This window comes from Leucoraja erinacea, chromosome 15, assembly GCF_028641065.1.
Source record: "Leucoraja erinacea ecotype New England chromosome 15, Leri_hhj_1, whole genome shotgun sequence".
NCBI lineage: Eukaryota > Metazoa > Chordata > Chondrichthyes > Rajiformes > Rajidae > Leucoraja > Leucoraja erinaceus.
The window spans coordinates 8,030,030-8,042,385 of NC_073391.1; the positions used below are offsets into that span (position 1 = coordinate 8,030,030).

The following is a 12,356-nucleotide window of genomic DNA, read 5'->3' on the forward strand; positions in this document are numbered from 1 at the left end:
GCCCAGGCATAACATTTTGGGCTTCAGCCCCATCCTACCCTTTGGGCTTCCACCCCATCATAACTTAGTTGGTTGTGTGTGTGTTAGTTGTCTGTGCATGATGTGTGTGTGTTGGTTGTCTGTGTGTTATGTGTGTGTGTGTGTGGGAGGGAAGGAGAGAAGGGAGGGAGGGAGAGAAGAGAGAAAGGAGAGAAGGGAGTGAGGGAAGTAGAGAAAGAAGGGAGGGAGGAAGGGAAGGAGAGAAGGGAGGGAGGGAAGGAGAGAAAGAAGGGAGGGAGGGAAGGAAAGAGGGAAAAGAGAGAGAGGAAGGAGGAAGGACGGGTGTGAGCTGAGGCTGAGGTTTTTAAACATTGCCCCAACCCCTGGCCTGGCCCACCCTATATTGTTCACCGCGTCTTCCCGGGGAGAGAGAGGGGTGGAACCAGGGCTGTGTGCGTGAAGCACGGTGACTGGAGGGGCAGGAGCGCTGCCACCTCCCCCTTCTCCATATCCCCTTCCACTCCCTCCCCGTCTATCCCTTTCCTCCCCCTCCACCTCTCTACTTCATCTCCACCCCTCTCTCCCCCCTCCACCCGGGGTAGATCTACTTGAGCCGAGAGTTGATTACTCTAGCGCGGGGCCCCCCTTAGGCGCGGGGCCCCCAATTGGGAGCAATCGTTCCAATCGGCTTAAGGCCGGCCCTGACTATATGAGGCATTTATGTTCTAAGAGACCTCTACAACTACCGGAAACTTAATTTGAAACTGGGTAGGACCAGATACATGGAGTTAGCAGAAGTTTTGCTGTGGTCCTAGGAAACCAGAGGAATACATCAATCAACCTTTATCACATTTTCACCGGAACTCAAATTTGTTCTTAAGGAGAATTGATCGAGTTATTTCACCAAGTGGAGCAAGCCTGCTCCTTGTATCAATAACAGCCTACCACTAAGCAAACACATTTGTTCTAATTATGGCCTAGCACAGTAAATGGTCCTTTCTTTTCATCACTTATTGTGCAATTCATTTACATAAATTATTATACCATTAAATGCATATTTTGTAATAAATAACTTTTTCATTTAACTGTTTAAAACTATCTCATAGTTAAAACCTGCTCACAACTTACATGCTAATTGTTTTTCTCTCTGGTGTAAATGCATTTGTTTAAACAGTTGTGATTTTTATTTTCCACTACTACATTCCTGACAACCACATAGACCCCAAGGACAAAGACATGTGCAAGTTAGCAACCCAAGGCAGACTGTAAGCACCTAACATTAAACCATTCGACACTTAGCAAATAATCTTGCTTCGGATGGCACCTTCTTTAAACTTGAGAAGGCTTACATTTTTCCTAACTCATTGGAAAGCTCTGATGAAATGCTAAATTTAGATATCGTATGAAGACAAATCTTGCATATTTTCAAGGTTTGTAGCTCTAAATCTGATGAACAAAAAGCTATTTAAAATAATTTTCATTGATGAGAGGAGTAATGTTTAGTTTAGAGATACAACATGGAAGCAGACCCCTCAGCCCACGGAGTCCACACTGGACATCGATCACCCGTTCACACTAGATCAATGTTATCGCACTTTCGCAAACACTCCCCACGCATTAAAGGGCAATTTGTAAATACAGAGGTCAATTAACCTACAAACTCGCACATCTTTTGGATGTAGGAAGAACCCGGAGCACCTGGAGAAAACCCACGTTGTCACAGAGAGTTCATGCAAACTCCACACAGAGAGCACCCGAGGTCAGGATCGAACCTAAGTCACTGGCACTGTGAAGCAGCAGCAATACCAGCTACACCATTCTGCCACCCACATGTTATGTTTTTATATTCCATAACCTTAAGTGACAATTTAATCCTTAAATCAAAGACGACACTTATAAACTGAAATTATATTGAATTGGCTATCTGCAGGTACAGTTAAATATATAATTTCATTATTGCTGCTACAGAACAGTTTGTTCTCATGTCCACTCATAAAAATTATTGTCGTTACATAATTTTAATGTTCTTTTGCTGGAGAATAGGGCATATTAGTGTTCTACAACTACAGATAATCACATGCAATTTGTCGAAAGACACAAGTTCATATTGCATGGGTTCAGACAGCATCTTCACACTGCACAATAGAAAAATGTTGGTGAATTCAGCACTGCCATGTGCATGACCCATTGGCACTGCCCTGCTGGCAATTTCCTGGTGGCATTCCTTCGCGGGACTCTGTACGATGTCCCAACAAGGAATAAAGTAATTGCTCTGATTCCACAGCACTGAGAGTGGGAATGTGGCTCTCAAATCCTCATACAGATTTCGTTGAAGTATTTCTGGAGAGAAGGAATGGGTGACGTTTTGGGTGGACAACCTTCTTCAGACTGTGCCAGGAGAGAGGGAAACTAAAGATATGAAGAGGTTCTAAGAACAAACGAATTAAAGGTATGCAAAAGGACAAATCAAAGCCAGCAACGATGATGAAGGAAAGGTGGAGCCCACAATGGTCTGTGGAGATGGTGATAACGAGTGAAACTACAGTGTAGCAGATGCTAGTTTGCACCAACATCAACAATGAAACTAGATGGAGGACTGAGGTGGAAGGGGGGGGGGTGAGAAAGGGAATGCAAGGGAACTTGAAGCTCTAAGTTGTTGGCTGCCAGTGTCAGTTGAAGAGATGGAGTGTAATCGTCATCACACTCTTCTTGTTCACTCTTCCATGCAGGAAAGAATGGATATTTAGTTCTGCTCATGGCCTTGTGGCAAGTTGAAAGAACGCAGAACACAAAACAGGACAGCATAGGAACAGGTCCTTTAGTCCATGATGTACATTTATGTTGACCAAGATGCCAATTCAAACTGCCTGCACATAGTCTATATCCATTCATCCCTTTCCTGTTCATGTGCCTGTCTAAATGCCTCCTAAATGTTGCTTTTGTAGCTGCTTTCACCTCCTTCCCTGGCAGCATATATAAGGCATGCACCATTCTCGGTGTAAAAACTTGTCTCACACATCTCCTTTAAACTTTTCAACCTTAAAACTGTGTCATTTAGTATTTGACATTGGGAATAAGGTTCTGACCATCCACCATATCTATGCTTCTCATAATTGTATATACTTCTATCCAGTTGCCCCTCAGCCTCAGAAACTCCACGCTTGTCCAACTCTCCTTTCAGTTCAATGCTGGATTCATGTCTTCTGACAGAATGCAGCCAAAAGCAAAATAATATTGATGCCGTAAATCTGAGATGAATGAGGAATGCTGTGAATACCCAGATCAAGCAGTATCTATGGAGAGAGAAACAGTTAACGCTTCAGATTAATTTAATGAGCCTTTATCGGAATCAGAATGCTCGTTGACCCGAATATTAATCTTTGCTAACTCTGTGCAATGTTCCCATGCAATAGGCTTTGTACATGCAAAGTCCCTCAATAAGCTTCGCACCGGGATGGGCCGATGCAAGACCAATATGAGCAAATAGGGCTATGCTGATGCGGCAGACACAGAATGCGAATGTGGAACATCTGTACTATCCGTGCCACACCTGCTAAGATGCCCACTTGTTGGTGAACAATGCTGCCTGGAAGATCTAGCAGTGGCAAATGAGAAGGCTGTCCACTGTGCAAGAGCCTGGATGAACATTTGAAACATAGTTGATGGACACAAAAGAAGATGCACGCCAAGCCCTGGGTTGTAGCTTGAACCATCGCCATCCACTTCCGTCGCAACCGAGCGCTGTAGTGCAAAGTGTGCAAGGATGCGCGGAATATATAATATCAAATGCGAGTCTAGATTTGTGGAAACTGCTGGTAGGCGAGTGATGAGTGTGTTTTTTGCACAGTGCGGTACCCAAGACCACCAGTATGGTTGGTAGGATATGGTGCTTGGCGATCCATTCTGTAATCTTGATGCTCGACCAACATGCCTGTCTACTCCCACTGCCTTCGGTACAATTTCATGGGTATTTCCTGGATTCCTGTGGATACAGGTGATCTCAGCTGCACCAAGCCCTCCAGTGCAAAATCAAAACAATCGTGGGACTACTTAGAGAGCAGTGTTGTGCCATTCTTAGACTTTCCTGTGTTAACACAATTGTTTCTGCCACAATACCTATCGCTTTTAAGAGATGCAGGTTGCTTGAGTCCATGAAGTTCCGCTTCCTTGTTCTTTCTCTAGAACCCTGCATCTTATTTTCCTTCATGTGTCTATCCAATTCTCTTGCAGTCTATTATATTCTCTTTAATGCTTATTCATATCTCAAGTTTTTTGTCATTTACAAATTTTGAAATGTCACTTTGTGCACCCATATAGTTACAATAAATACAATGAGTGGTCCTACTATCACAGACTTCTGAGAAACATTAGTCCACTATAATTTGGCCTGGGTAATTACCTATCAACACAACCTGTTTTGTGTACTTAAAATCAAGCCAATCTCTAATCCATGCCTGTACTGAATCCCCTACTCCATGCGCCTCAGTCTTCCTGACTCTTTTTTTTTCTACAGAAAATTGGACAAATGTTTTCTGAACATTTTGGCAAATGACATTGATGGTTTACAATTCGTCAGTCTTCCCTATTTATCCCATTATAATATTTTATCAGGTTAGTCAAACATGATTAACCTTGAACAAATTCATACTGAGACTCGGACATAAACCCACATTGTCCCAAGCACATACAGTATCTGAAAACATCCCCACCACCGAGGTTAAATCCATCATCCATAAAGCCCTTTTGGAATATGAGCATCACATTCATCATTTCACAGCCCCCTCTGACCCCTTTTCTGGTTTCTGGAGTGATTGGAAGGTTATGACAACTTTTCTGAATTTCCCTCAGCATCCCAGGATATATTCTATCTGGACCAAGTAAAGCGGAATGGTACCATTCGGCACCACCGTTTCGGCGCCACCGTTTAAGCACCGCTGTTTCGCCTTTTTGGTGTGTTATGGTTAGGGTTTCGGGGTGTTAGGGTTAGGGTTTCGGGGTGTTGGGATTTCGGGGTGTTGGGGTTAGGGTGAGGGTTCTGATGAGTATAGATATTATAAACGGAGGCGCCGAAATGGCGGCGCCGAAAAGTACCCGACCCCAAGTAAAGGGCCCGTCCCACTTGGGCATCAATTGCGCGTCACGCGGGTGGCGTACAAAGATTTTGTGAATGCCAAAATCCTGGGGCGCCGCGTGCGACCACGCGTCACTGCCTACGCCACCACGACTCACCACCCATAATGCACTCCATGCGCATATCACGTGCACGTCACAACGCGCGCGTCGTGCGTCGTGATGCGTACAAGATGTCGCGTAAATAACGTGCAAATGATGTCCAAGTGGGACAGGTTCTTAACTTATTTAAATTTGGCTAGCCTTGCTCTCCTTATCAATTGTTAACTTATCCTCCATTTCTCCTATCTCTGCACCATCTTAATTAGTAACGCCCCCTGCAAAATACTCCAAGCATAATCCATTCTGCCTTTTCAGTCTCTATTCAGCCTTCCTCCTTTTACAACCTGTTTGGCTAGTCACAAGAGGATGGATGATGACACTAAAGCAGATTTTTGTGCAGGACTTCTCTTTGGGGTTTCTGCTTTCAGTTACAGATTTTCATGGCACCATGTGTACAATTTGACTGATGAACGGATTTTGCGCTGGAAAAAACCCGAGGTACATGTTGCCGAAAATAGACACTAAATGCTGGAGTAACTCAGCAGGACAGGCAGCATTTCTGGATAGAAGGGATAGGTGACGTTTTGGGTTGAGACCTTTCTTCAGATTGAGAGTCAGGGGAGAGGGAAACGAGAGATATGTAAGGAAAAGGTGTGCAAACTAGAAATCAGAAACTAGGAACAAAACAAATTTAGTTTATATAAAACTAAGGATTGCCTAACCACCCTTATTTATCTCTTTGGGATGTAGATTGTCAAACAACCTGACCCTCTGCTGCCAGTAGAGGCCCAGAAGAGGAGAGTCTCATTGAGGCACACTCCAGACCTTCTTGGCAAAGTATTTTACAATTATTTTTAAATTGTTCTTATAATCAGATATATTTTAAAATATTCAGGCGGATTTATGTATTTTACAAGATTGAAAGGAATTTGTAAATTAGAACATAGAACACAGTTCACTAGAGTACAGAAACGGCCCCTTTGGCCCACAATGTTTGTGCCTAACATGATGCCAAGATAACTGATCTCATCTGCCTTTACATGATCCATATCCCTCTGTTCCCTGCACTTCCATGTGCCTATCCAAAACCCTCATAAATGCCACTTTAGCATCTGCCTCCACCACCAATCCTGTCAATGCGTTCCAGGTTCCCACCATTCTCTGTTTAAAACATTCCCCACATATCTCCATTAAACTACCCCCCTCGCCACATATATATATACCCTCTAGCGTTCGACATATCCACCCTGGGGAAAAAGGTTCTGACTCTCTACTATTTCTATGCCTTTTTATATACTTGAAAAATAATAAATAGTTATTTCACATACTACAATAGACAATGGGGCAGGAGTAGGCCATTCGGCCCTTCAAGCCAGCACCGCCATTCATTGTGATCATGGCTGATCATCGGCACTCAGCACCTCATTCCTGCCTTTTCCCCATATCCCCTGACTCTGCTATCTTTAAGAGTTCTATCCAACTCTCTCTTGAAAGCATCCAGATTTGGCCTCCACTGCCTTCTGAGGCAGAGAATTCCACAGATTCACAACCCTCTGTGTGAAAATGTTTTTCCTCATCTCCATTCTAAATGGCCTACCCTTTATACAACATACTAAATCGATATACAGTATAATACTTCAAACGCTTACACTTGTCTTTTCCCACATGAATGCTGATCCTCTTTAAATGAAAGGAACCTGGAGTGGTAGAGAGTGGTGGGAGGGGTAGAGTGGGGGGGGGGGGGGGGGGGGGGGGGGGGGGGGGGGGGGGGGGGGGGGGGGGGGGGGGGGGGGGGGGGGGGAGTTCACAAAAGGTCAGCCTGGGACACCCGGTTCCCAATACTTCCAAATATCATCCACTCATCTGTAAAAATAAAATCCTTCAGATACAGTTCAAACTACGATAACTTGTAAAATATATCATCAATCTGAATGAAATGATACAACGCACCACAGGACCATAGTGAGTAAGATGGTCCAAAAATTGTAGCGCTATCATGTACCATTTTGGCATAATTCACGGCATGACTCACAGACTGACACACAGACACGCAGACTCACAAACAAACAAAATGAGAGTTTTAGTCATATATAGATATCTCGCAGTTTAAAAAAATATTGATCATATGATCTGCCTGGCTTGAGCCTTTTCTAAGATTAAACGTCATCCACCACAGCCCTAAGAAGAACAAGTTTGTTCTGCAGTTTTGAGGAATATCCCACTCCAAACCACAAAGATTTCTAGCTGATAATTGTATCTATGCAACATGTTTGGAATTGAAGACAAAGTAGACAGAGGATGAATGGCAGCAGGTTTCATACATCGGAAAATAACAGCAAATGGATGAGATCACTACACCACATCAACCTAGGGACTGGTGTTTATTTTGAGTGGAAGATACACTATTTCTGCTGCAATCCTTGTTCTGTGTTCCAACGTTGTTGCAAACTAACAATTGCATCTTAATTGTTACTCACGCATCATGAATTTAAGTACATACCTTATGTTGAATACAGCATGAGATAAAATGGAAAATAAAAATAATTAACATGCCACATACCATACAGTGATGTTACCAATAGAGCAGACAATAGCATTCATTGCATTCAACAAAACTGTTGAATTTAGCAACAAAGTACTCTTTACCTTGTGGTCCCCCATGCAAACATTTGGTCCAATGGTGTCATAGATAACCGACTTCTCATCATTTTCAGCCTGTAAAACAGAGATCACTTTCTTTAGACACAGAGTGGCTATTCACAGCAAAGGCCTTTTCCACAATTGCTTAGCTGCAAAGGCAAATATTTAGACGCGGCGAGAACGCAACCTACAAGAGTTTCAACAAGCAAGTAAAGTTGGAAGGCTGTCACTGCATAGATTCGTAAAAAAAACCCAACTCTTCCCAATGTTTGAAAGTTTCATTTACAACAACAGTTACAATATGAAGCCAGGTAAGGGTGGGGAAAGAATTTGTCTGGTGTGATGGAGTGTGGGTGTGTAAGGGTAAATAAAGATAAGCCATAATTGCATGTAAAATACTAACACCATTTGTACTACCTCTTGCTAGCAGTCTGTTGACAACAATGATTTTGTCATTACATTTTCATTCTTTTTTCCTTGGGAAAGTTTGCTTTAACAACTTGATTATTATACGCAGACCTTAAGTAACAAGGGTGGTTGTAAGCAGTTGTCAAAGGACTAAAAACCATTACCACATGATTGCTAAAAGGTTTGTATTAATCAGTAAATCAAGGCAAAATAGGATCATTATTGATCATAATAATGGTTTAAAACTATTTATAACCGTTTATGTGTTCAATTGAATTGCAAAGACGCTAGCTTCCATTGCTTCAATCTTGTAATTAACACTTCAACGTCACAATACAATATTTCAACAAAGGGCACTTGCAGTTCTATTCAGATGAGAGCATCCTCCTTATAGTGAAGTATGTGTAAGAAGGAACTAGATGCTGGTTTACACAAAAGAGAGACACAAAGTGCTGGAATAACTCAGTGGGTCAGGCAGCATCTCTGGAGAATTTTCAGGTCGAGGCTCTTCAGCAGACTGAGGTAAGAGGGGCAAAATTACCTACTTGGAGCGATGGAAATGTTGGAAAAGGATGTGTTGAATGCCGGGGTGAGAGCTGGGGTCCAGGGGAACTATGCTTGTTCTGTCTGGGGGGGGGGGGGAGATTGAGCGAGAGCAGAACTATGGGTCGTGGGTGAGGTTGATAGCAGGCGGGGCAACCACATTTACTTTAGAAAGATGACATCTCGCATGGAAAGCCTCATCTTGGGAGCAGATGCGGTGGAGACTGAGAAGTTGAGAATGAGGGGGTAGTATATTTGCAACAGGCAGAGTAGGAAGAGGTGCACTCAAGATAACTGGAGAGGGGGGGGGGGGGGTGGGTTGTTTTGTAGTTGATGTCCGTCGATATTTAACACCTGTGATGAAGACAGAGAGAGTAGATGGAGGCATAGAGTCTTGCCATGAACTGTATATTTTTCACTCATCTTTGGCCTCCCAAAGTGCAACACCTCGCACTTGCTCGGATTAAACTTCACCTGACATTTCTCCGTACCTGATCTATATCCCGCTGTGCAGCCCTCCTTACTGTCTGCCACTCTACCAATTTAGATGTAGTCTGCAAACGGTTTTAGCACTCTAATTTTATCTACATTTACCCATATCACTTTTACAAAGATCTTTTTCAAGTTATCATTCAGCTGAAAATATATAAACTACTCACTATCTTGCACAGGCTGGGAAAAATAGTTTATTTTTATTACAGTTCCTTCAATTAAAATTTTAAGTAATGTTACTAATGGAGAAAATATCACCAAAATGCACCTTTTTGCAGAGGTAAAATAAAACATTTATGAGGGGAATTGGAGAGAATAAGAATTTCTATTCATGTTCAATAATTCAGAAGTTTTATATGTGCGTAATTCAGCTGGTCGCACTCTCCCAATCTCGGGGTAGTTCGGCAAACTGTTACATTTCAAATGCTCACTTTTGAATTCTACAAATGAATCTGCCTCCATCACCTAATCTGTTTAAACATTTCATAATCTTAACTATCTCCACACTAGCTTTACTGCTCTAAGAAACTCATGTTCTTATCCTGTCGATCTATGTAGCTAAAATCTTTGATCCCTGAGGTCACTTCAGTAAATCTCTTCCATAGCCTCTCCAAGGCTTTTACATCTTCTCTAAAGCATCCAGAACTGGACACAATTATCTGTGGTTCAATGTTACTGCACCACTCTTGTACCCTGCTCATTCATTTATAAAGCCCAGATCTAAGACCGAGTCTGAAGAAGGGTCTCCACCCGAAACGTCACCTATTCCTTTTCTCCAGAGATGCGGTCTGACCCGCTGAGTTACTCCAATTTTTGTATCTGTCTTCGGTTTAAACCAGCATCTGCAGTTCCTTCCTTCACATCCAAGATGTTATACTATCAATGTTCTCAATCGTTCTACTACCTTCAATGAAATATGCACACTTCCTCAGATTTCTGTTCTAGTTACTTCCTTAGATGCTGTCTGACCCGCTGAGTTTCAATGTTCTCTATTGAAATTGCCTCTTCCCATTTTTCCTAACTAAATGTAACATGTTGGAATTCATTGTCACAGGCAGCTGTGGAATAAAAGTCAATGGAGATCTTTAAGGCAGATTCTTGATTAGAAAAAGTGTCAGGGATTATGGGGAGAAGGCAGGAGAATGGGGTTGAGAGGGAAAGATAGATAGCCATGATTGAACGGCGGAGTAAACTTAATGGGCCAATTCTGATCCTAGAACCTACCAACATGAATTTATGAACATTACATTTCACAGGATTGTATTCAACTGCAACTCGCCTGCCAATTCCACCAGTCTGTCTATATTTCCTTGAATTTTATTATTATTCTTGACCCTTTATTCCTATCCTCTATGTGTCCCAGTTTGTTTCATTTCCAAATTTGAAAATTTAGCCCAGCTTTATACCAAATTTTATGTCATTAATAAATATTAAGGAAATCAGTAAATTCATACAGTGTCAAAGACCATGGTTCTGCATCAACTGCCTGGGGAAGAAATTAGCAGCTGGAAACGTGAACAAAAGGAACAGTCTGACCGCAACTCATAGAAATCAGGATCAATGTGAATATCGAAGATAGACACAAAAATCTGGAGTAACTCAGCGGGTCAGCCAGCATCTTTGGAGAATAGGAATAGGTGTTGTTTCGGGTCAAGACCCTTTTTCAGACTGAGAGTCAGGAGAAAGCAAAACAAGAGATATAGATGGTGCAGCTTTTTGTGTCAATCTTCAGTTTAAACCAGCATCTGCGATTCCTTCCTACACATTTTGTCTACTACAGTGAGATATCTCCTCACGGTATGCCAACGCTGATGAAGTTCTCCTCCTTTGCTTTTCTCCAGAGATGCTGCCTGACCCGCTGAGTTACTCCAGCATTTTGTGTCTACCTTCAGTTAAACATCATCCATGCCCACAAGTTGACCAGACAGCTTCAATATTCTGACACACGGCTTCCAACTTTTATTGTTACCCATTCTCCTTACAGACTCTACCCTTCTTGATTGTAACTTTCATAAGAAACAAGGAATTATTTTAATATTCATTTAAATTTAGCAGCTAACGACATCAAAATATTTCGTATAATGCGTCTTAGGTAGAATTTCACCCACATTTGCCTTGATAGGGCTGCACATGGAACAGAATAATTCCAGAGATGAAGACTCTCGGATGCGAGATTAGATAGGAGAGATTGGTTCGGAAGGAACTGCAGATGCTGGTTTAAAACGAAAATCTGAAGAAGAGTCTTGACCCGAAACGTCACCTATTCCTTTTCTCCAGAGATGCCATCTGACCCGCTGAGTTATTCCTCCAGCTTTTTCTTGTCTATCTTAGGAGAAATTGGTTGTTTCTTTGGAATAAAGAATGCTAACAGAGATTTGATAAGGGTATACCAGACCATGATAGAATATGAAAGGGTTAACTCATGAACTGGCTTGCATTGGAGGATAATTCAAGGAATTGGCTGATGGATTAAAAAAAGGAAAAATATTGTTGGGATATGTGAAGCGAAAGCTTTTTTTTAAAGCAGACATTGCATATGATTGGGAAGGCACTGTTGAAATGGTAGTGGGATTAGAATCTACAGAGAGGAATTAGATAGGCATTTATTACGTTCTGAAAAAAATAGCAGGGCAATGATGCTATTTGGATTGCTTTACAGGGTGCCGGCCAGGGCTTGATGGGCTGAAGAATCTTCCTCTATGTCATAACAATTCTGTGGTTCTAAGCCTAAAATCCTTTCAATCTTTCATTTGTAACAGGAAATATATCAAAAACAGCAGCTGTCATTCAAGCAATGAATTCAAATGAGAAACCTATTTAAAAAAAAAATCTCATTTATAAGAGGATTTGTCAAAATCATTCTAGTGGTAGAGTTACTTCATACTTATGATGCACAGTTAAATGGGTTCCACAGAAAATAAAATAAAGCTACAACATAAAACATAAGAAATCAACAATCTTCTAATTAGTTTTAAATGCAATGAGCTGATTTAAGGTCAGACACGTTATTATAAAGCACTGTTGCCTGCAATCAAAATGTAACCTTTTCTTTGTATGCATGGACACTTTCAATATTCCGGGATCATCATGTAGTCACAGCAGGAAGAAGTGCATTAATCAAA

At 41.8% G+C, this 12,356-nt stretch overlaps 1 protein-coding gene across 1 annotated transcript in view; it reads right to left on the minus strand.

Annotated features, from left to right (window-relative positions):
* Window positions 1-12,356, minus strand: part of LOC129703927 (inositol polyphosphate-5-phosphatase A) — a 537,367-nt gene that overhangs the window by 5,675 nt on the left and 519,336 nt on the right. The window contains exon 15 of the mRNA XM_055646645.1: window positions 7,798-7,866. Coding sequence (XP_055502620.1) covers window positions 7,798-7,866 — 69 coding nt within the window. The remainder of the gene's footprint in view (window positions 1-7,797; window positions 7,867-12,356) is intronic.